The 25413-nt window shown below is 39.3% G+C and overlaps 1 protein-coding gene across 1 annotated transcript in view; it reads right to left on the bottom strand.

Annotated features, from left to right (window-relative positions):
• The window catches only part of tmem131 (transmembrane protein 131), a 29987-nt gene extending 6854 nt beyond the window's left edge, over nucleotides 1–23133 (bottom strand). Inside the window, exons 1-30 of the mRNA XM_044199358.1 lie at nucleotides 22855–23133; nucleotides 20598–20659; nucleotides 20350–20390; nucleotides 17577–17645; nucleotides 16052–16172; nucleotides 12223–12339; nucleotides 12003–12125; nucleotides 11794–11874; nucleotides 11529–11679; nucleotides 11376–11432; nucleotides 11208–11269; nucleotides 11010–11118; nucleotides 9928–10036; nucleotides 9649–9802; nucleotides 9375–9545; nucleotides 8233–8343; nucleotides 7862–7996; nucleotides 6756–6860; nucleotides 6572–6658; nucleotides 6263–6415; nucleotides 6102–6177; nucleotides 5897–6011; nucleotides 5630–5768; nucleotides 5397–5506; nucleotides 5235–5307; nucleotides 4929–5080; nucleotides 4686–4828; nucleotides 3266–3452; nucleotides 1539–1724; nucleotides 1257–1412 (exon numbers count right to left, since the gene is read on the bottom strand). Coding sequence (XP_044055293.1) covers nucleotides 1257–1412; nucleotides 1539–1724; nucleotides 3266–3452; nucleotides 4686–4828; nucleotides 4929–5080; nucleotides 5235–5307; nucleotides 5397–5506; nucleotides 5630–5768; nucleotides 5897–6011; nucleotides 6102–6177; nucleotides 6263–6415; nucleotides 6572–6658; nucleotides 6756–6860; nucleotides 7862–7996; nucleotides 8233–8343; nucleotides 9375–9545; nucleotides 9649–9802; nucleotides 9928–10036; nucleotides 11010–11118; nucleotides 11208–11269; nucleotides 11376–11432; nucleotides 11529–11679; nucleotides 11794–11874; nucleotides 12003–12125; nucleotides 12223–12339; nucleotides 16052–16172; nucleotides 17577–17645; nucleotides 20350–20390; nucleotides 20598–20659; nucleotides 22855–22978 — 3479 coding nt within the window. The 5' untranslated portion in view covers nucleotides 22979–23133. The remainder of the gene's footprint in view (nucleotides 1–1256; nucleotides 1413–1538; nucleotides 1725–3265; nucleotides 3453–4685; nucleotides 4829–4928; nucleotides 5081–5234; nucleotides 5308–5396; nucleotides 5507–5629; nucleotides 5769–5896; nucleotides 6012–6101; nucleotides 6178–6262; nucleotides 6416–6571; nucleotides 6659–6755; nucleotides 6861–7861; nucleotides 7997–8232; nucleotides 8344–9374; nucleotides 9546–9648; nucleotides 9803–9927; nucleotides 10037–11009; nucleotides 11119–11207; nucleotides 11270–11375; nucleotides 11433–11528; nucleotides 11680–11793; nucleotides 11875–12002; nucleotides 12126–12222; nucleotides 12340–16051; nucleotides 16173–17576; nucleotides 17646–20349; nucleotides 20391–20597; nucleotides 20660–22854) is intronic.
• Nucleotides 23134–25413: the final 2280 nt, after the last annotated feature.

The following is a 25413-nucleotide window of genomic DNA, read 5'->3' as shown; positions in this document are numbered from 1 at the left end:
ACTTAAACCAACTTTCTTTGGATCCCTCCACTACTATATTATGTGGTATTACTATAAAGATAACCGTATTTCTTTTTGTGGTTGAGTTCCTCTTGAATTCAAGCTACTAGAAGTGACTATTTTTACTTAAATCTGAGTTTATTGTGACACCAGTCAACCATTCTGCTAAAAATGCAATACTTCCATGATCCTAGGGGCTCTGACACACTAATCTGACAAAAGCTCACTGATTAAATGCTCTGTGTTGCTTTACACCGTGTCATGTCTTCTATTAAAAGTTGCACTTAAACATATCATTAGGCTTGACAACAAGAGCTGCAACGATCAGCTGATTCATCGATTAATAGTTGCTAAACTATCAAATGCTACACATTTGATGGTTCCAGCTTCTCACATTTGAGGGTAGGCTTCTCTTCCTTGTCTTATGTTACAATAAACTGATTTATCTTCGGGTTTTGGACTGTTGGTCAGACAAAAGACATTTGAAGACGTCACCTTGGGCTCTCAGAACTCGTCGTGGTCATTTTTCGGTGTTTTCTGATGTTTTATAGACCAAAGATTTATCAATTCATTGAAAAAATAATCAAAAATGAAAATAATCAGTAGTTGCAGCCCTAAAGACAAGAGAAGAAAACTAAAAAAAATTTCATACACTGTGAAATTGTTAAAACAGTCTCACTACAGGCCGGAATACAAACTGAGAATATGTCTGATAAAAAAAAGTTTTAAATGGCCTGCTGTTGTCAGCCTGTTGTCTTTTGCAATAAAAGTTAAAAAAAAAATTAAAATAAATATAATCACTTCTTCACCTGGCAGAACAGCTAATCAGGTAGCTCTTACTCACCAACTGCCGAAGATTAAACATGCAAAGTTGTCCGAATGGCCAGTGATAAGGGCCATCTAGTGGTTACAGTACCAGACACTGTGGGCAGTGGTTAGACACAGATACTTAACCACAGCCCAGCAGCCATTCCCTGTCTTTTCTATGTGTCAGAGCCCTTTCAATGCACCTAATTAATTATAATGATGGAACATTATTTCAACAACAGTTAACAACAAACTTGGGCTGCTTCAGAGTAAATTAAATGGTGATGTGGCGCTCAACAATCTCGAATACTTTGTTTTTAATATTAGACTGATCTTCAGTCTCTTTATCAGAATAACATTATACCTTTGTGTACAATGATGGTTTGATCAACATTTTTGATCAGCCTTTGCCCGGAGATGTAACCCGGCCTTCTCCCTGTTACACTTACTTTGAATCACTGTGAATTTGCACAATTTCCCTGAGATTAAATGGTCTCCCAGTCTCCAACGTGGAGTTGGATTCCACTGACACACGTCTCTTGAAAGGTTCCCATATGCTCTGAGCCTCCAGGTAGGCTGTGGCAATCACCAACAGAAACATGGAACTGAAGAGACACAAACAAAGCAAATGTGAACTGTTGGGTGTGTTGAAATGCAAAATAAAATGTAACAGAGTGGTGCTTTATTGCTTGTGGTGCTGATGCTATACTGCAGTTCAGAGCGATACTCACCTCATAATGAGAGACACTATGATGTAGAGCTCCAGCTCCCAGCTCGGTCTGGGCAGGGTCTCTGCACATGTAGCTAACATGTGGTAGGGCAAGGAGGCGTTCAGGACAAACACAAACTCAGAGCCTCCACATGTCACCAATTTCAGCTCCCGGATCACTCGAGACGAAGTGAAGTCGGGTGTAAACCTGTAAGGAAAGGGAGGAAATGTCGAAGTTTAAAAAGTTGTTAATCTGCATCTGAAATCAACCTGTGGTCCATCGATGCTGCCACAAAGTAGGACTTCTAGAGGACACAAGTGGTGGCTTATTGGAAGACCTTGGAGGTATCTTGGTGATTCAGGAATCTGAGTCATTTAGATGCGTCAGGATATATTCATTTTGTAAATGACCATAATGGACTAATTCGACCCGTTAAATGATCTGCCCAGTGATAGTGAGTGTCCTTTACTGACTGACTGACAAACCATTGTTAAAATAACCATTTCTGAGGTGAGGCATGCAGCAAACCTGTTTGAGAAAGGCGGCTGCATTTCGCATTTTCTTCTAATACTTTAATTTTTAAAACCATGCATTAGTCACAAACTGAAGGAAGTGTACATCTTTCAAATATGATGTTTACTCTGTCTCTGCTAAAGGTAGGGGCTGATAAGGGTACATTTACAGTACATGCACATGTGCATTGTGGTAAAACTTAATTTTCTAACCTATCAAGAGCACAGGTGCAGTTAATAGCGTTCCAGTTCCAGGGCCTTGATGCATGCTGGCTAACTGGCACGGTTTACTGTCTGTGCCACTGTAAATAGAACAAAGCCATCAAAATTGTTGCCACTGTTGTACCACCTGTGCGTTTCCTGCTATGACGAGTCAAAATGTCTGCCATGAGAAAAGTCTATAGCATGAGACAAAAAGGCTGAGACTTTTGTTCGTAAATTTTAACTAGCTTTGATCCAAATGTGAATAGTTTGATAAAAAAACAAGCTTATCATTTAATGTGCAATATCCAGTGTTAGGGCATGGGCACACGTGCGCAAATGCGGGCGAGTGGCCATTGCCCGCTGAGGCGAAATTCGTATCTTCTTGTGCTGAATACCGACTGGTTAGACACAGCAACAAACAAAATCTCCTCCATCCTGGCTCACTGTAAAACTCTGTAAAGCTCTCACCAGGCAAATATCAATGCAGTGGTTGTGCTCTAAAAGGACTTTTTTTTATTTTTAAATGACACCTTTGCATTCTCACAGGAAACCAGCAGGATACAGTTTTAACACTGATAGGTCAGAATACTTGGTAGGGGACAAATTAACTTACATTCACCTACCTCCTGGCTTTAATATTTCCCAGCTAACATTTAGTAGTATTTTTTGAATTTGTAAAGGGATAAAGTGTGCATCTAACAAGTGAATATGTGGCCATTTTGAGGGTGGACTTGAACTTTAAGAGATGAAGAAAACTGAGACCTGAGGGGAGCAAGCAGAGGCTGCAGAAAAGACAGAGAGCCAATTCATCCTCTTACTGAAGGCTTACTCAGCCAGAGACGCTGAGGACAAGTATTAATAGAGCTTGTGGGTGATGGGGAGCACACACACACACACACACACACACACACACACACACACACACACACACGTTCCATGCAATGCCCATAACCTGGTCCTCAAAGTGCAGGTCCAAATTAGACTCAGTGAAACACGCATGGACAAAGAGAAAAAACACGTCTGTTTACTTACAGAATGATGAGGTCTTTTGAACCATTTGGCTTAAGTGCAAATTCTTGACAGTTGAGAACTTTGAATCCATATCCTTCACAAGCTTGCCCGTTGATTTCTGCTGATCTGATGGTGATCGGGAGCAAGCCAGTGTTCTCCACTCTGAAGGTTCTTTTGAGAGTGAAGTTTGGCTCCTTGACTTTTGTCTCTGAAACAAATGAAGGGATAGTAATTAATGGACACTGAATATACTGCAAAAGAAAAGTGTATTATTATTCAGTGCGTTACATGAGTTTTTGTAACTTAGCTTTAAGACCGGATATGCAATTTTGTGGGATTTATTATTATTATCAGTGAGATTCTTGGGCTAAACAGAATGCTTTTATTTTGTCACTCTGTGTCTAATGTGTGAAGGAGGAACCAAAAAGTGTTGGGAAATTGCTTAGAAACAATATAGAAGTGTGTCAATGCATCAAAAATATGTATGGGCCCCTTCTTGTCTGTCTTTCATTATGTTGGCTTTGACCAAAAGATTAGGACTGAAATAAGTTGAAGACATTGTACTTTTTAACAATAACGAGAGACCGCTTTGGAAAATGGAAACATCAGAAGGAAACAGTGTTTGTACAATATGGTGCACTTATTCCTAGAAAATGAATTGATAGAAACTATACACCTCATTAAATATGCTGATGTTAGTCATACATGAAACATACAGAATGTGTTATGTGTTTTTATAAATTGTTTTAGTAAATTATTTAAACACTTTGGATAGCAAGAAGTGACAATGTGCGATACAGATAATGCATTGATAATCTCACTATTGTACTTTGTGTTTAGACTTTCTGATACCGGTAGATGTTAAAACACGTCTGCTAAAGTAAAACAGACTCCAAGTCTCTATTTACACTTTGTCATTTCATGCGTCTTGGGCGGATCGGATAGCTATCCCTTCTAAAAAGGCTAACTGTAACCCAGAAGCGTTTGAAACACATCCTAGCCAGATCTATCAGAGATGAAAGATCACAATGTTTACTCCTCCCTAGTGTAACTACGTCAGTAAGCCTTCTGTGGAAGTAGCCACTTACATGATAACGGAGCTAGGTTACAATGAAATAAGTGGTCCGTTTCCCTGATTTATATGACACTTGATCAGTTCAACCACTAAATCATCTGTGTAGGTGAGAGAGAGATATATCTGTGTGTTCGTGTTAGTTTATGGATAGTTGTTAGGGGCTGACTTGCTTTGAATACAGCCCGGGAAAAGACAGACGGAGTACAGTCGGATTTGTGATCCGGCCAACAGATATGTGACTTAGTGTAAATGAAAGTGTATTAAATCACATCTGGATTTTATCCGGATATGAGACACCTGAAATGGCAAGTGTAAATGGGGGTCACACTGGTCACACTGATCCGGGCCGCAGCAACACAAACTCACTCTCTGTGCAGTCTTTCAGCAGGGCCTCAGTCATCTTGAACCTCAGCGAGCTGCCTTGCCCCGGAGGCTTTCCTGCAACTTTCAGGCTCTCCGTCGTACCTCGGCCGTGAAGTATGATTGTGTCGATCACAGTCAGATTATTCCTAAACAGATTCCCAGTGAAGCACACAATTTCAGAAGAGAAACACATATTTACTAAATAAAGAGAGTTTGGTTAGTTCCATTAAAAAAAACTGACATTACCTGACTATGAGGAGGGAAGAGACACTGTGGTTGCTGATGGGAGTGAACCTCACGCTGAATGACTTGACTTCTCCAGGCAGCAGGAGCAGGTTGTACACAAAGGGTCTGGTTGATCCCTCTACGAACCCTGTACTGCTCTTCATTAGGGATGTCTGCCAAACAAACAGAGGGGCTGTTAGAGACAAACAGCTTCCACATGCTGCCTCCGCCATGGACTGCGGAGGACTGTGATTAGCAATGCAAACTAGTTGATTCTCTGAATTCCTGAATAACGGTGAAGTCGATCGTCACTTTTGCAGAACTCACTTGATTTCTGTGAACCTGGAACTCTAAGGTATTTGTGTCAATGTTGATGTTGGACAAATTTCCTAATGGCAACCTGGGAAATAAAATCAGAGAAGACGACTGTCAGAGTAAGATGAGGGGATAAAGAACGAGAACGTGCTGGGGTTGTGGAGACAGTCTCACCTGTCGGCCAGCTTCCCAGAAAACACTGAAGGGTTGGGTAACAGGGCCAAGGGGAGAACTTGGACATACACGAGGACGTCGGCGGGATTCTGCAGAATCACCTCCTCATCCTGCAGAGATACAGAAAGGTGTCCCACCTCACTGTCAAACACTAAACTTGAACAACACCTTCAAACATTCCTGCGTGTGTTTGTGCACAGGTAGGAACAAGAGGCGGGATTGTTTCTACTCACAGTGGAGCTGTTTGTGTTGGTCAAAGGGAACATAATTCGTTGTGAAGAGTTGACCAGTGAGGGCCAGGTCAAGTGCGCTGTTATTTTAGCTTGCACGTTTTTCTGAAGGTCCGTGTTAACTTCAAATACAGCTTCAATCCTTTAGTGAGAAAAGAAAAAAATCTCGTGACATTCTGTAAATAGCTCATCGGTGTGGGACAACCAATTTAACAGTATAATTTGATTAAAGTCCAAAGATCACTGAATCCTAACTCCTAATATTCTTACTTGTGGCCTGAGCGTTCTTTCAGCTCTTTCCATCGTCTGAGGAGTTTCTGGTGGAGATCCACATCAGCGTCCCAGATATCCTCCTGTAATGTCAGCCCATGAGGCTTGGACTCAGCTGCGAAAGAAAAATAATATATTTTCTAAAAAATATTGACTCTTGTTTTGTGAGATTTGAATGTTACACACACACACTCGAATAACTTACATTTAAGCACAAATGGTAGCCCCACATAACAGTGATCACCACACTGCAAGCTGGCATCAAAATAAATATTTGCCACCTGAAAAAGATGGAGGAAAGAAAATAAGTTTATGTTCATAAGGACTTATGGCTCATTAATGTTGCTCAGCGAGATGAGGGCCTACCTTAGATTTACGTCTTGGCTCCAGCTCGTCTTTGTTGTTGCGGAGCCGTTTGTAATAGAAACGTATATCTTCTGTCAGGGAGCGGATCTGCTGTAGCCTCACTTTCTGCGTAAAAGAGCTCTGTATGCTGAAGCTTTGATGAACAACTTTCCCCTGAAAAAAAAAAGCACACATATGCAGACATGTCAAGAGCCATAACACCACAACAAAGTAGGCTCTGCATATGACACATTATCTCATCTTCTGCTTGTTGCCAGTACAGAACAGGTGTGAAGTCTTAACTGATGAATAGATCTTAATGTTACTTACAGGAAATGAAGGCGGTAAAATGATGTGTTTGGGAGAGCTGTTTAATGTTCCCACTGCAATGAGAGCTTTCACTGGGATGGTTAATATCTGACAGAAAAGGAAAAAAAAAAAAACCCATGTCACCATTACACTGAATGCTTCTTTGAAAGAACAGCATAAACAGCAGATTTGACTGGCTACCTACCTCATAATCTGTGGTTATGTGTATGGCTCCATCATACATGCCCTCCAGTGCCTTGGCCACAAGTGTCACTCTGAATACTGCATAATAGCCAGATGCTAATATCACCTTCGTGGAGACAAAAATATGTGCGTTTATTTTTTTATGCAAGAAACCTCATCGTGCTCAGGCTGCAGATTCTCAACATGGGGAAGCTGTTAGCTGTAAAGTACCAACTTTGTGAACTAATAAGGTTCTATCTGTGATCTGAGTGGTTTTGAGATACTGAGATTCAAAGTTTTCACATACTAGATGGCAAAACTGACGTGCAGTAAAGTTATCCTTTATTGGTCAAAATAACAGGAACTCTTAATGTACTCTAAACATATAATATCAAAATCCCATTTTTAAATGTTTGTTTTTAGAACTGGTGTTTTGTAGATGCTTTCTAGCTGAGTCATCACATCACACATGTGATGTGTGTTTGAGCTGGTGCATGTCTGCTGCAGCAGCAGTACACAAGTTGTAAACAGACACAAAAGTCAGCAGCACAGTAGAGTTAGCGTCACAGTGTGAGTGTAATTCTTGATAGCAAATGTTTGCATGAGCATAACCTTAGCAAGCTAGTTGTCCACCAAAGAAGCTAATAAAAATGACTCATCAATTTTGAGGTTTCAAAACATCTGCTTCCACACTATTTCATGACTCTTTAAGTTCTTTTAACGTCAGTCCCACAGCAGTCAGGCAATACGGTGAAAAAGCAGAACCTGATTGGTTCTCCCGACTTTGGAGATAGAACCATTTCTTTTTTCAAATTAGAGGGCCATTAATGCATGAAAGTAAATTTAAACCTACACAAAATGTTAATGACTTGTCAAAGAATAGTGTCATGTCATGTGAAAAAAAAAATATATATTCAAGTTTTTTCTTTTTACAAAAAACATCAGAACTTTTTTCCATTTGTTATAACAAATTGCATGTAAGTAAAAATAGTAACCTCGTGTGTGTTTGCAGTGTAAAATATGTGTGAAAACCAACACTACAACCTCCAAAATGGCCATGACATTGAACCACGATGATCAGAACACAAAGCCAAAAGCAGCTTTGGAATGACGCTGTGGAAGTCTTACTGTTTTGTGATGGGAGGCTGAAGTGTTCTGCAGCTCTCGCAGGCGACTCAGGGCCACTGTTGTGTTTCCTTTCTCTGTCTTCAGAAGCTCCATGGAAAGACTGTCTCCTGTGACCAGCCAGGACTTGATCTCCAGCTGGAGGACAGAAAGGACAAAAGTGTTGTGCCTTACACAGTGGACCTAACGCTGTATTGGGCAATGAACAGGAAAGACAATCACAACATTTTGGACTACTGCAAGTAAGTTCTTCACATAACTTTTTACTTTCCTTCCGGGACAAAATATGTAGAAAATCTGACACTTGTTACATAATCAGCTACTGTTTTATATGTGTATTGTACCAATACATGCAGTGTACTGCGTGATCTCACCTCTATGGGATTACTGTTGACCACCACAAAAATGATGTTGCTGGTGTCAGTTGCACTGCGAACACCAAAGTCCAGGAGGTTCTCCTTCAGACTGGGAGGCAGGACCAGTGGCTGTTCACACCAGGCAACAAAAAACACAGCCCACATTACGGACATATACTCACCAAGAATTATGATATCTACTCTGTCCTACAAAAGGCAAAGCACAGTAACTACATATTTGGTCAAAATTTGGTTAAGACATGAATCTGACTTCTTGACATCTGTTTTACTATATGGAAACTTATTATGCCATAAAAATGCACATTTTTTTAAATTTGCAGTAACTACAAAACAGAGCTAAAAACCAAGCCAAACCGCAGAAAATGTACTCTGGTTGTTTAGTCACTGCATTTAGGATGCAGAAAGTAGCTAACTGTGGCCTCTCAAAACCACCACCACACTTCCTGCAGTCTGTCACAGAGAAACAGCCAGCTGGACAGCTAAAGCAAGAGAGCTATATCAAGTAAAGGCTAGCTGGTGAAATAACCACGGCCAGCCTTATCTAAAGCTAAGACTAAATGTATCTATTGATTTTGATTGATTGATACCTGTATATAACAAATATCCATTTTGAGGAACTGAGACAGTGATTGAGTTTGTTATTTCACATAACTAAATGAGGCAGCAGTGAAATCCAATCATGATGGAGAGCAAAAACACAGCTAAACTACTAAAGGTAACTAGCTTAGCAGATCTCAGTAGCTGTCATCTCAGCTTTTGACTACAGTGGAATACATGCAGTGTGGTGTGGTTAAGCTAAATATTTAAATGTTTTAAACTGTAAACTAAATCCTCATATTGATTTCAGTATAAACATAAATAGTAAAATGATGGACATTATGTAGGTTCCATGGCAACATTTTTTTTGGGTAAAATAATCCCCATAAAAGTTATTACAACCTTTCTATCTGTTTCTATCTATCTGTCTCTTATCTATGCCAGTTTGCCAGCTAACCAGAAATGTAATGAACACTTGGATGAAAACATTCACTGATAAGGTTAATCAGCTCTTTCTTCAGTACCACTTTGATGGTAAGTAAATGACCTATATATGAAGAAGATTTCTTTTCTAAATAAACATGAAAATGGCCATTGTGTACCTCCAAGAAGCCGGTGTAGGCCCGGACAGGCAGGTGAAACTTTGATGCATTTGTGATGAGCAGGATATTGCTGTCTATGTGAATGGAGGGTCGGACTGGTCGGAAGAGGAGGGAGAAGATGTAACGCGACTCATGCGGAGGAATGACGATGGGTGCACTGAAGTTCTGAACCTAAAATAAAAAGAGAAAAAGTGATGCCATATTGACTTCTACACATATACACAACACTTCACAATGAGAATGCCCTCGGTTAACCCGTTCTGGTGAAACTCACATTAAACATGGTTTTGGCCTCTTCGGGCAGGGACACATTGTGTATCCGGATGGCAAAGCTGAAGGCATTTGTGAGGAAGATGGGTCTGTCCACGGGGTCGACAGGGCTGTCTCTGATGTGGAACAATGTAGCTGTGTGGTCAAAGCCCAGGTAGCTGCCAGAAGAGATGACAAACCAATAAAATATGTTTAAGAAAACTTCAACTCTTATAGGAACATTTTTCTCCTATATAATACATAACGCCACCCACTCTTCATGCATAACTGCAAAATAACTCACCCTTCTAAAACTTCTGCCTGGTATGGGATTTCAAGCTTGGAGTAACTCTTTTCTTTTGCTTTAACAGTTATTTTACCAGAGAACTGATATGGTCTTCTTGCTTTTGAGGCTGCAATGAAAGAACAAGATTGAACCAGCAGATAAGTGCACAGCAAATAGATTCCAGGCCCCACAAGAGGAAGTTGTGCAAAACTAAACTAAAAAGTGTAACAAATTGCTAGAGTAAGGACATGATGTAAAACTCTTAAAGCTAAAGCATGTCCAGATCATTACTTATAAACAGTCAATATGTAAGACATACACACACAAGGGGACAGGATATTGACTTCTGATTCCTTTATTTTTTATTTTCACCCAAGTATATGAATAAACCTAAAATAGAGTGAAAGTATAAGAATTCTTAAAAGGAAGTTGACGCAAAAAAAACAAAACACTGTAAACAAAAAAAATCCCCCTGCATTCTTTACTTCTTGTTAAGATGATTTTTCTATGTCACTGTCTGCCAGTGAAGACATGAGGGAGGAAACTGACATCATGCAGGCTTTGTAGTTCACACTTAATAGCCAACTGTTCAGCGTTTCCTCATTAGGAGCCTGGGTTCCGTGGAAATGGTGCATCTAACTGCAGTATTTTAAAGTGAAGAAATGTGTTTTTATTCCTTAATGTAGTTTTGGTTAACTTGTGTCTGCATCATATCCCACAGCTGGAGGGAGCGGTGGGGGGGTATTTTTTATATTTTGAACTTTCCCAACTGGATTTCCATTGATTGTATGTCAAAAGCTTGTTTGCAAGGAAATATCCTTAAAAAGAGAGGTGTTTCTGTTTTTTTGCCTAACCCTCAATTATATGAATGGGGTGGACAAAATAATAGAAACACCTGCCAGTATAACGCAATTCAGTTTAACAGCACCACAAACTGCAGCCTCCAAAATCATCAATCAAGACAGTTCCAGCAAAAACATTATGACCTTAAAGATTTACTGCAGGACTTTTGTATTAGACTGCATTCGTTTTAGCTTGGTATACTGAGTGTATATTTCAACAGAAAAAGCATCAAATATTACCACATAAACACTACTTACCATCAAAACTAATACTTGCAACTTTGGTATATCTGCTCTCTCCAGCTTTCAGTGTGACTGCTTTGAAATCTATGGTGACTGCTTCATTTGATGGTGTTGTACGTACACTCTGTAAAGCAAAAATAAAGGATGGGGTTACATGAGAGTTAAGATAACCGATTAAACAAGAATTTTAAAAAGGTTACTAAGGATACCTACTGTAATTGGAACATCTTTTGTTCCTGAATTTAAAAGGTGTAGATTCAGCAGTTTTGGACGATCTGTACAACAAAGTAGTTGGAAAAGAGAACAGAGGGAGGGTGAGCAAAGAAGCCCAGAGAAAGACTGCTCAAGAAAAGATGTAGCTGCTTTTGTAAGACTCCATACCTTGTGACCGCAGCGTACCAAAGTCAAGCATCTCTGTGGAGGAGTATATACCAGGGGCTGCAAAAAAATGAGTAAAAACAGAAAAATTACCTGACAGACAAAAGGACACTGACTATTAACAATAAATGTATTCACAAGGGTTAGACAGCACACCTGATGTGACCTCCACCTCTACAGGGAGGATGATGAACTTGTCCTCATTGGGGGCATTGGTTTTGATTCTGATGAAAGCTGTGTGGTTGTCTACGTCTCTTGACGAGAAGCTGGCTCTCATCACCCCCTTTGTCTCAAATGGAGGAATCTCCTGGAGGGAGAAGGTCAGCATGGGTGACAGTGACTCGACTCTGACTGCCCTCGTCGTTCATCTTAAGACTCGACACAAACACTGCAGCAAAAAACATTGAGACAAGAAACTAACCCATAATTTTCCAGTGCCTCCTTGTTGACCTGTGGGAAGCTCTAGATGCAGATCCCCGCCACTGGAGTACATCTCGACAACCTGAAGTAAGATATGGAAAAGAGACGCACCCCATACATATGAAATCAATCCAACAACATTAATCAGCTGTTTCATACAAAAACAAATCAAACATGTAAGCATTAGAGATTCTAATTACTCTAATATACCTGCAGTGGCTCACTGTACGGGTTGTGGATGTGTATTAGAGGTGAGAAGCTGCTGTTTACTGGGACTCGAGCCCCGATGAAGGGCCGCAGTCTGTAGGGGTTTGGGATACCAACCCCAAAAACCTTCACGATGGAGATGGAAAAGCAAAATCAGCCACATTTCTCCTGGCACCAATCATTCAACTTATAAAAATGAAGCATTGTTTATTTTGGTCTATACCTGGTATGTAAACACTCCATGATGTGATGTATTAATAAATAAAGTGTTTTCTACATTCCCAACTACTCGAGCGAGAAACACAACATCAAATGATGTGTTGCCTCCTGGTGGAATTATCTGTTGAAAGAACAGATGAAAACAAATTGGCACAATATACATGATGTGCAATACAACAAACACTTTTTTAACAGAGAGCAGAATACAGCCTCTCAAGAGTTATTCACACATACTGACACCCAAACAGCTGGGTTAATACCCTGAAAAATCTTAACTCTCACTTCCACATCACCTGACCTTAAAGGTGCTATGAAAACATTACAGTTACACTCTAGCTTTAGCATTTTGGTGGTGACTGTGGTTGCAGGTGGTGACTGTGAATCAAATTCCCCTGTCCATTTATAGAATCCTGAACTTCTACAGAACAAGCTAAAAAAAGGAATATCTTGTTGATGTAGTAAGATGTTGTACACTAATGCCACACCACAGAACAGAACAGAACAGAGAGTCTCAAAAATGCAGATAGTGGAAGGAGTATAAATGCAGAGGAATTCAGAAAACACTTAACATCCACTTCAGTGTGAGAAATTCACTGCTCAGCCAGGAACCTTCTTCAAGCAGGAAACAATATATATGCTGTGCCATTTTCATACTACATACTGAGGTTGTAGGTTTGGTTTCAAATGTATTTATTTTTATATTTATACACACACACACACACACACACACACACACACACACACACACACACTTAAAAACAATCTACTTCCTCTGCATGTTATTTGGGTAAAAAAGAAATTTGATGAAATTGCTTATTGCGCTTTCCATAATAATGTTAGTATAACAAAAATAAAGAATAGAAATACTATATAAACCTCTGCTGTGTTGTTAATGCACTAACCCTACTTAAATCTTTAATGCATCTTTACTACAAAGAGCTCTGTGCTTTACCTTTGATTGATGTTCTATTCAAGCATCTTTTCAGGAGAATACTAACTAACTAAAACTGCAGAATAAATTATAATTGTTTTTATTTGGAAAATATGCAGAGGAGGTGAAATATATATTTTTGTGGATAAACATTTTGCTTTGTCTTCAAGTTTCAGTAAATGTTATGTGTTAAACTAAACTATACACTGCATATTATATATTATATATTAGTACATAGTATGAAGTTGGGACACAGCTAATAAACACTGACAATCACTTGGTAAGTTCTGATGCAAAACACGTGCCATTGGAACATCTGACCACAGCAGAGATCTCTGGGGATTGTAGTCTCTAACTAGACAAGGGCTAGAGCGCATAGAAGAATCCTAGTGTATAAACAGACCATGCAAAACACATAAAACCATAGTAAAATAACACGTGGCAAAATAAACAGCAATAGATACACGGTATGCATCAGTTATACGCAGTTAATAAACATAACATGTAGTTGGCATTCATTAAAGAAAAACATCCATGTCAAACCAAAGTCTATAAAATCCTATCAAGATTTTTATAATGGTAATTTTACTCTACGCCTTGGAGCAAGAATAATCTGAGTAGTTTGCAGAACGAAAAAGGATATCAAAACACAAAAATCTGGTGGAACCTAGAGGCAGGCTCACCTATGTCAAATTATAATAATTACCAAATAAAACTAAATCTCCCTGCTGATGTGACTTTGTCTACCCTAATGTAGAAAGAATTTATGCAGACATATCCCGTGACAGAGGACTAGAGGCCTCAGGTTGTTATCTTCAAAACCACAATGACTTCCCTCCTACTGAATGTCTTTGTGAACAAGAGTCTCATGTCCTGAAGATGAAATTATTCTTACATTTACCACTGATATGCACAACAGCAACAAACATCCCCCACTAGACGACCTAACTAATATTATTAATGTCTTGGGGCAATACATTGGCCAGAACTATACAGTGCCCTAGCCTCACTTAAACAAGTAAATATTTAGGTGTGCAGCAACTGTGCCTAAAGTGACTGAACAGGTCTTTCCTGTAAAGGGAGTGTTCACATAAAACATGATTTGTTTGCTAATATGTCATTATAATTTATACATATATAGTTCTTTAGAAGTTCTTTATCCTATTGACCTTATGCGTTTCAGTAACAAGGAAGTGCTCTGACGTTATTTTGTCTTTTAACTTCCGGAAATGGGAATGTGTTGGGTTGCGTGGGCGGGCATCTGCTTCTTGTGATCACCTTTAACCTGCATTTTAGCAGGTACCTGGCCAGTTTGACAATATAATGTACAGCATTAAGAACTGCCAGAGCTGAAAGAAAATGACAGACGTTCTACTACAACAGTCTGACAAACATAGACCGCTGTTTTACATAGCGCCGCTAATTGGATCCGTTCTCCTGCACAGTGCTGGGATCAGCTGGTCATATTACTCTTATAATATTCATGGTGACTGGTCAGACTATGTTGGTATTTGTGTTTTAATTATGTGTTTATAATGATATGATATTATAACGAGTGGGGCTGTTCAAAACGTGCTAAAACAGTATTTCTTTATCCAAAACAGAGTGGACAGTAGAGACTCGTTTGGTTAGTTACACTGTTACACTGCACAGTCCAGCAATGACATGGGCTTCTTATTTTGTAACAAGCTAATTATATTCCACATTATAGCAATAAAATATTTATCGTATTACATAGTAGGGGTGACAAGATGATGTGAAATAATGTTAATAACGTGCATCATTGTACTGATAAGTTAAACATCAGAGCTCTTGATATTTGTTACCATAGAAACAGCTACTGCAGTACAAAGTAAGCTAGTTGTCTCATTTTGTAAGCTAGTAAAGGCCAAACGTAACTTTGCACCAAAGATCGTCTCTTGAATCTGACATCTGCGTGGGTGTGGCAGTGTCCGGTCACATGACCTCCTCATAAATGTGGACGTGCGTTTCCAACTCTGAGAAATATATAGCAGGCTGTGTGAACCAATCAGGGCCGAGACTTTATACTTGTATTTACTATAGCCAGCAATAGCAAATGGAACAGAAGAAAAAAATGGGTGGGCCGCATGACGTCAACAGGCCCTTCACTTCAATTACTTTTCCCATACATAGCAAGGCACAGAATGAGTTTATCTGCCTAGCAGAGTATGTCAGTTATTTTGGACCCATTCTCTTGGGACACTCCATTTTGTGGGTTTCAATGACGACTTAAGTGTTTTTTAATAAATGCCATTAAAAGAGTATGTGTCAGACTGTGTATACCATATCTTGATGATACTGCTGTTTACTTTTCTTAATCTTGTTTACTGTGTTTTGTACTGTCTCTTTATACACTGCCATTCATCTCCGATCTGCCTCTAAACAGTTGAGGACAACAGTCCCCAGAGATCTTTGGAGTGGTCACATGTTCTCATGACACGTGTGATCTGCATGGGCACTTCCCACTTTGTCAGTGTTTATATGCTGTTGATGCTTGAAGAAGGCCCTTGACTAATCGAGTCTACTTGAGTTTAAAGAGTTCGAAGTTTAAAGAAAGCAAATGCCACCTGAGAGACAGGAGAAGGATATATTGTGTTTCCTGATCAGTGTCTCTTATTTACAAGGATTATGTTAAGTTATCACACTGATTTATTCATTTTAAAAAATACCTCATGAAGCATGATGATCTAATATAAAATGGTCAGATCGACACACAGCCATGTGACTAAAGATCAAGGGAACTGTTTTTTCTTCTTCTATAATAACAGGATAATCTGCATTTCCAAAGTTCTTATTAGACTTATTAAATTTGTTGTGACAACTGGGCGTATGACAAATAAATCAATATTTACAAAGTGATTTTAAAGTGATAAGTACTTACCCTATTCTGGAAAAAGGATGCGTGAAAATGTGCTGTTGTTGCTGATATTGATATCAAACTAATTTCTTCTGAGCTAGGATTGTGTAAATAAACTTTATCCATTTTTGGCATTCCAACAGGCCTGTAAATAAAGAAAAGAAGCCTTTGTCACAGCAAGTAAAGAACATACTTAAAGAAATGAAGAACTAATTGCAGAAGAACATATGGAAGTAACTTATGAACAGAAACTCTAGTCACAATGACATGAAAATTGACACAAAGGTCGAAACTGACTTAAATTTAAACAGAGGATGAATAACGCTAAAACTTAAAGGCGGCTAGTTTGGTGAGGAATTTAACTGTAAAAAGAGACCAATAATGTCAAGGATTTTTAAAGACAGTAAAGACAAGAAGAGAGGCAGTTAACCTGAAGAAGGGTCAACAGGTTTTGAGTGTCATAAAAGTTATTTTACAGAGTTTTTCAAATTACAATGACAGACATAAGCTCCCTGTGTAACCACTCAATGAGGTGATTAACGATGCACTTGACATTCCTCTGGGTTACCATCTTTAAATTGTTCATTTATTGTGAAGTACCATATGAGTGGTTTTGCATGTTATAACGCTTTCATTGTGTATACTGCACTTTACCTTACTGCTAATCAACACCCAAAGCATACCATATACTCTTTGATTTTCTACCTTCCAGGCAGCCTGTGGTTTCTTTCATTTCAATATGGTATGAAAATCAACTGGCAGAGACTTGAAACTATTTTATGATTCTCCCTGCTCGCAAATGCATAATCATACAATGACGAAGTAACTTTGGCTAAAGACTAAAGGCCCCTAAATGTCCACTGTGATGGATTACTTCTACGTTAGTTGATTAAACCTGAAAAATTTAAACAAAGTGGAAGAAGAGGCATGTATGGTTCATCCAACACAAACAAGCCAGATGTAAACATGTCTGTCATCTTAACATCTTATGAAGTGCACCTGAAGTTGAGCATCTAACTGTGGGCTGATTTATTAAGCCCTCTAATCCTGCCTTCATTTCCAGTGTATTAGAGACAGGGTGAGAATTTCATGCCCTGAAAACATTCACAACTGATAAGTGGATTGTTTATTGAGGAAGCAGGACAGGGGAGGACAGCTGGGTCTCTCACTGTGAGTTGGTGTAGGGGCACGCTGCAACTCAGAGCTACTGAATCATTTGCATTCTGCATCCTGGTAAAGTAGGCTACACTTGGAGCTGGGTCATAATACATGGGTGTGCACCCATTGTCAGAGTGGAATGTTCTAATAAGTCTTGCCTTGGTGAAGCTAGGTGATGGCGCTGGAGTTGAAGAATGTGGTTTTGTTAAGTGCCTTAAATGCCTCTTCAGCCACCCTGTAAACTATCCACTGGGATTTGAAAATGTTCAAGAGAAAAAAGCACCTTAAAATTACTAATAGCAAGTGTCTCAAACTATGTGAAATGTAATGAAAACACAGATGATACAAAAACAAAATAATAAATCAGTGTGAGAATATACCAAACACTCACTGTTCATGAAAGTCCAACATAGGAGGTTCAAATCGTATAGGTCGACAGTTCCCACGGTGCGGGGACGTGCTGTGAGAGACAGGAAGATGTGACAGCAGCAACAGCAGGATAGGAAAAATAGTATCCATGTCTGTGTGCATTTAAAAAAAAATGAGAAGCTAAACACTCGACATTGCACAGAGACACGGCAATGTATTAAGACGGCCATGGGACCACTCCCATCCACAGCACACTATATCCATATGTGAAATCTCCATGAAAATCCATTGACAAAAATAAATAAATAAAAAAACAAACAACTGGACAAGAGAAAGAAAAAAGACAAATCTCTTCTTGTCACCTTCAGTGTGGTGTTTCTCTCACACGAAGGCAACAACTTTTGAGCATCGGTTCCACCCACCTGGGCGTAAGACACAGGCATAACTCACCAAACCTGTTTAACAACAGGTGTATCTTAACAATAGACAAGGCCGTCCCTAAAGAAAAGCAACTCTTCTTAGGCAGAGGTGAACAGAACTATGTAATGAGAGCCTTTATGTAAATCGCATGGAAAGAGAGGTTCATCAGTGATACAGGTGTGGTACATGACCAAGCTTTATGTCATTTTATGGTTGAAAAAGCAAATGCCTTAATGTCACATGCTCATTTTACCAAGAACATACAGAACCATTTGTGGAAGACTTACAATGGCCACAAACCTATTACATGCAGGGAAACACCAGAGCTGAAATGTTTTATTGTCTATCTTTTGCACCAGAATTGATATGGTGGTACTTAACACTATCCACCTATACATCACTCATGTAAAATTACTCTAACATTACCCTGGAGTCAGACAATTTACCAGAGATCAATTTCACCTATTTACTACCAAGCCAACATGTAGGGGAGCAGACAATGGTTGTAGCAGTGTGCTCCAATAGCAGAGCTCGCTAGAGACGGGATGGATTTCTATCCCGGAGGCGCACAGTAATCCACACAGAGCCCCGGCCATGCAGTGATCCTCCTGTATAATGTGTCATCTATAGCCTATCCTCACTTCTCTCATTAATATAACAACTACTGACAAAATTCTTTTTGGGATTGAGGATTAAAATGGATCCTGGCTGTGAATTCTGTGCGGCCTTTCGCTCGGCGCTTCAGAGCTAATGTGTTGAATGTCAGTGTGTAATTGGAGTAGCTGGGGAGATCATGGGGAGGGCTGTGCCTCCTGGCCTCAGATCTGCACATGTCCAGTGTCAGGCTAACCTTAAGATAAGTGCATACAAATATGTGACTGTGAAAAGCATTTTGATTCCCCTGGAAGTGACTAGCATGTTGACAACTTTCTTCACAAAAGAAACATACACCGAGTAATAGAGAGGAGATAATGATTAACAACAAAATGATTTCCAAACACTATATACACACACACCACACACACAATGAGGAAAAGGGGAAGTTAAACATTCAAAAAACCTGAATCAACAGAGTCCAACAGCAAAAAACCCTAACCCCCTTAACTCGAGGGAGTGGTCATGCCATGCCTTTGCAATAAAACCCTTTTATGGATTTGAACATGCTGTACGAATAGTAAAGTCTCCCTGTATGTTGCACCCAGACAGAACACATGTGTAAATTAAGGACAGAGTATTGATGTTATGTGGAGGCCGTGATACAAAAACATGATGTTAAAAAGTCCACTAACTGATGTTTACTTGTTTCCTGCCTTGGAAACAGTGTTTACTTGTTCGAACAGCTCTACCTGTTGGACACACCATTTCTAGCCAGTCACACACTTAAGACACACACTTAACATTTTAAAATCTGTGCAGTATGCAAGCAATTTAGTAGACTTATTTTACAGTTCTTAGACAATCACTATAGTTCTCACAGTACCAAGATATAGGAGTCTGATGTCTGTCTGAAAGCAAACTAACTTCCCTAAAGTGCTCTTCTGTCAGCTAGGTTTTGTCTCTGCGCCCAGCCTTGTCAGTTTGGGTACAACCTGTCTCGCATTAGCTGTCTCTGCGGTCTGCCCTGCTATACGCAACTCTTTCAAGTAGCTGTGGCAGGAGAGAGACACACTGTGCTGTGGTTGAACAACAGGTGACAGACTGAGCAGTTGCCCTGACGACTCGTGCCACTAGCAGCATGTTTGACAGGGCTGCGGGAAACAAAAGTTCTTGCATCTCTCTAATTTATTTCATGCTATTAACCAAACTTGTTAGTTCGTATGGCTTCAAGTTGTTGTTGTCTCGCCTTTGTAGGCTCTGACAGCTTGTGATGATGAAGCTCAAGCTTTTTGTTTTTGGTTGTGAACTGACACTTTGTAGCCTGCCAGATGCAATAAAATTCCTACCCAGGTTTGTCAGCCTTGACAAAATAACTTTTTTGTACTCTCTTGTTCACATGACCACAGTGACTGATAATGCATTTGAAAATGTGTTGCAGTACAATTTGAGGAGCATCTTTGTTGTTTTCTACTTTGTTTGTGAATGCTGGTCATGTTAAAGCTGGAAGCAAAATGATGCATGCTGCTGTTGTATGAATTCACTTCAAGAACTCCTCTGGCTATACTATATAAGCTCCACTTATACATTTACCTTGTAGCAACACTTAACAAAAGAATGCAACCCAGTATATATGCTTAATGTAGAAGATGTAGAACAACAGCACCTGCATACCTGACACACACACTAATATAATGGCATTTAACTACACAAACATATTTGTTTGGAGTTCTTGCTGCAAAAAGTTAAGGATATTTATGAAATGAAAAATAAAAACTTACCTTTGTTGATGATATAAACTAAAATCAATGTCAGACTCTGCCTGCAAAAATAACAGACATAAGAAATTGGTTGAATGTTATTTAACTAGACAATGCATTATTACATTCAGAGGTAGGTCATTTGTAAACAAGTAAACAGCCTTATTTCAACCTTTTCCTGCTCTGTAATGGTGTAAATTCTGTCTGTGGTGAGTAATAGTACAATTTTAATAGAAACAACAAAGGGGGGTAGAAGTAATAGCACTTACCTGTAAAAGGCTTCCCTCACCAAAATGTAAAACTTCTAGAATTGTGTCTGACTGAATGAATGCTGTAAAAAAAAAAAATAACGACAGGAAGAGCTTATAAGTATTATCACCATCACCATCTTTGAACAGGAGAACTATCGGTTTCTAACTTGAGGAGAGTTTTGAACATTTAACACGTATGAATATTGGAAGGAATACAGGAAAGAGAAACTATAGCAGAATTGGACATAACTAAAAATGGATTTCTGCTATCAAAAGTCATCCGTTAGCACTCATTATATCTTCCTGAATCTGAAGTTATATTACTAGTAACAATAACTCTGTACTTGAACTTTAATCTCTTGTACTTTCAGAGCAGACAAGAGACAAGAGAAAGATCAGGCTTGATATCTGTGTTCACATTCTGCTCCACTTGGTGTGGAAGTTTGGTGTACCACTCAGCATTTATTAGGCTTTCACTCTACTGAAAAGCTTTTCACCTGACACCACCGAAATCCCACAGCTTGTGCTCCAAGACCAACCTTTGCAGATCGTGTTCACAGCACACTTTCAGCATTGAAAACTATTATTATGTTGGACGTGTACTGACAAACTAAACTGCTGCATTTAATTAACTTCTGCTGGCTATAAAGCATGTTTTAGATTAAAATGTCACTGCAAATGCAGGTGATCTACAACAACTCACACTTTAATTTCCTTTTTAGATTTCACTACTGACATTACACAAGTAAATCACACACAACTAACATCTGAGCTATTCTGCATTGGTCTGGTTAGAGTTGGGAGTGAATTTACCCAAGTTCAAGTCACCATTTTTGGTAAGTATAGAGTGGAAGAATTACCGTTTCCTACTGTACCTCAGTGGAACAAACAAAACTAAATGGGGAAAAGCCATAGTGAAAGTTACACTGGACTAGAGCGCTGAATGAAGTCTACACAAAGTGAAAGTCAATATTTTCTATCACTTTGAATCATCACCTGTCTTTGTTATTCAGCATATGATTTAGAAAACCGCTACCAAGACAACAAATAGGGCAAAATTCAAAACGCCAATCAAAAGCGGGCCTAGTGGTCACAACTGATGGCCCAGTGCAACTGTGGGTTTCTTGGCTATTGCCTAACTGAAAGGAAGCAGCAAGTTTGATCATTTCTCGCCTATAAATCACATGCCACTTCTCCTGGAAGGGCATGTGTAAATCTGTACAGATAGTTTAACCAGTGAAGCACAACTAGCAGTGATCTCCTTAACACTGATTTAGTTTGCTAAGCTTGCAGTGTTGACGCTGGTAGAAGCATGGCAAAGTGACTTCACAATATTTGCCAAAAAACCCATGCAATGCTACTTTATGACTCAAGTGTATTTCTTTAAAGATAAATGCTTGGATTGTGTTGCAAGTGTATGAAACCAATGTAAACAACTTATCGGCACCAGACACGTTTCATGGTTGGCACAGCTTATCTTGGACGTGGAGCGCAGCTGTCCACTGACGACTGGTAGACTTAGCACTGTGACCTGACATGATCAGTAGATCTGACAGCTGGACTCTTCAGTCCGCTGGATAAATAACATGCGGCTGTCATTTGGCCCTTAGACTGACCAGTGCCAAGTTGGAACCAACCCAGGGTCAAAATCAAAACGCTCAGCCACGTTTACAAATAACAGTCACCTGACTGATTCACAACATTTCCTTTATTGAGTCTAGTATAAGGAAGTAATGTTAGGTGGCCTGCCAGCGACAGGGAGACAATGTTTCCATTAATGATGCCAATCTGACATCTCTTAATTCTAATACATTCAGATCAAACAGTAGCTGATGTAAGCTAACATTAGTACTAGCCATGAAGCTAACAAGCTGCTCTTTCCGTTTCTGCCTCCTACTATTTTGTATGTCTGTTAGGTAGAGCGTGAGCCTAACTTAGCCATATATGGAAGGGGTGACAACATGACAACAAGCTACCAACGAAGCTAACGTTTACTGTTACGTTTAAGGCCACATATAACGTTAGCTAACTTAACTAAAGATAGCACTTTCATCAATTCAAATATCAGCCGGCTCCAATTTTTTTAATGACATTTCGTTAATGGCAAATATAAATAACTACAATTTAGCGGTGTTTGAGAGGTACTAATGTTACTGAGGTAGCGGTCTAGCTGTGATAAAGTTGGCCCGTAGAGGTAACCTCAACCCACACTTCGTAGAAATGTCTACGGAAGTTAGCGCTAGCTAATGCGGACGTAGCCAGCTAAGTTACAAACCTTGTTTATTGGCCCGCGACGTGTGAATACAAGCAATAAATAACATCCTCAAAAATCCGATACATGATGTTCTCGTCCTTGTGTGTGAGTGGCGAGAACTCTGGGCTCTTTCTCGACTCGCCATGCTGCAAATCTTTCTGTTACTAATAACAACCGAGCGAGTGTGCGGACATGCCCGTGTAAACCTCTACTGACTCTGTCAATCATAGCCGTGAAGAAAAAACTCGAACTCAACTGAGCAGCAGCTAACGCAACTACAGAGCAGGACGTTAGCCTCGCTTCTTCTTCTTCTCTTCCTCTTCCGCTTCATGCGTGACGCGTCACGAGTTGCCACACAGCGGTGTGTACTGCTGCCTGCTGCAGCGGAGTGAGCGGGGGTCCACCACTTCTACCGTATTTTCCCCTGTTAACTGGTAATTCAGCAATTCCTTTATTAATTTAAATAATTATTAATTTGGAGATCTGTATTGTGCTAGTAAACGTTGTCTTTTTAATTTGAACACATTTTAGAGAATACATTTAGTCCAGTACAGTTTTAGCAATCATTATTACTCTTTTGTTTGTTCCTTAATTGTTGCTTATTTTATTGGATCTCTGTTAGCTTCCTTCCTTCTTTGCTAATCTCCCTTGGGTCCAAAATAGTAAGATAGGAATTCACAAACATAGAAGCAGTGGACAACTGTAGGCCAAGAGACAGAATCAAGGAATTTCAATAAAACTAAACAGACAGAAAAGAGTATGACATAAAGATTAATATAAATGCTGCAACACGTGGTTGCTGTAGGACAATAAAACAGAGTAATGGTTAATGGTTGACAGCAATAAAGCCAGATGACTGCTGATAGCTGAAATGTATGATAACATGAGACCGGCGAGCCTATACAACACGATAAGCCATGCTGATATTTTAAGTTGTCTCTTGAAGCTGATGGTAGTTTGTCTGGTACAGTTTGGTAGCTTGATCCTTTCTTTGAACCCTGTACTGTTTGGCCATGTGGTTCGCAGGTTGGCCTTAGGCCTAAAAGAAACCTCACCTCTACGGTGAGGTGAACTAATGAATGGAAACCGGAGCATAATTTATTGTTGACTAGGACTCGTGAAACGCTGTTAATGTCTGCCTTTCAGCAGTTTTAGTACAATATCCATAATAAAGAGATAATTTGCCTTTTTTTTTGTAGCTGCACGGACTGTGTTTTGATGTCCACCACCAGCAGACAGTATTACTAAAGAGCACTCAAAGTGAGATAACGCTTACAAACTTATTACTTGTTTGATAATTACAAGGGTGACAAAGGTTAGCTATGTTCTGTCGGGTGCAATGCCTCTTTTCATCATCAGTACAACACTGTCAACATGCGTTTTACCAAGGCAGAGGAGGCTCAAGAGTGATTACTAATAGTTTGCTCTAGTTTTGAGCCTTGCTACTGCCCCATTACTGATGATCACAGTGTACAGTAGTTAAAATAATGTTGTTTTGCTTACTCCATATGCACAGCTATAAGCTGAATAAGTGATACTTCAGTTAAGTCATTAGGCATTAACATGTTACTATAACACTTTTTGATTGTATTGTAACTCTTTTTTTATGCAATTAAAAATATCAAAATGTTACTTTTTTTATTACTAAATATAGGGTTTTACCCTACCCTGAAATACTTCTTAACTGTTAATGACAAATAACAAAACTAGACATTGATGATACAATTTTGGGTTTTACTAGTCAAACTTTTGGGAAATTTTGGGAATGTCAAATGGACATAATTTCTTCACTGACAAACCTGAAGTCATTTTTTTAATAGGAACTAACAAGTAATAACAATGAAACAATCCACGGTGTAGCCTACAATGGCGGCCTTTAATAAACAATTACGAATAAATGCTAAAGAACAAATAGTATAATGAGTTTCAGACAAGGGCTAGTCAAAATTCAGACAACTGACAGAAGTATAAGAAAAATATGTTGCTTATGTCTTAATCACACGTCACTGTAAGATCGAAAATAGGAATATCAGTCATAGACTATCAAGTCAAGGACCAGTCCAGCCATTAGTCACTAGATGTGGCTACTTGCATGACTCATCGTGGTGAGTCACTGCCTGATACAACGAGTGTGTTTTAGGAATGTATACATGATGTCAAGATTGTTAACCAAAGCTTTGGCAGGCATTTTTGCTTAAAAATGACTTAAACAATTAATCAACTATCAAAATCCTAGAAAATCAAGAACACTGGTGGGTTTCTGTGTGCCTGGGGAAATAATGAAACTGCCATGTGCAGTGGGGTTTAATAGCTTGTTTGCATATGACCTTATGTCACTGTGATGTGAACTGCAGATGGAGGGCAGGAAGTGATTTACATAGGAAGCACTATCATAAACTCTCAAAATGCCTATGATTTGCGTCGTTGCTCAAATTGATTGAACCGAGAAACCACAAGGAGTACCGGGTGTACCAAAAGTTGTTGTTCATAAAAATGCAAGAAGTAGACCAAAAGACGCTGGAAACAAAGGCTTGTAAATGTTCGTCTGCGGTTTGGAGGAGCGGAGTCGGATAATACTTG

Source organism: Siniperca chuatsi, linkage group LG6 (genome assembly GCF_020085105.1).
Source record: "Siniperca chuatsi isolate FFG_IHB_CAS linkage group LG6, ASM2008510v1, whole genome shotgun sequence".
Classification (NCBI taxonomy): domain Eukaryota; kingdom Metazoa; phylum Chordata; class Actinopteri; order Centrarchiformes; family Sinipercidae; genus Siniperca; species Siniperca chuatsi.
The sequence above is the reverse complement of the archived record's forward strand: the minus strand, read 5'-3'. Positions and strand labels throughout refer to the sequence as shown.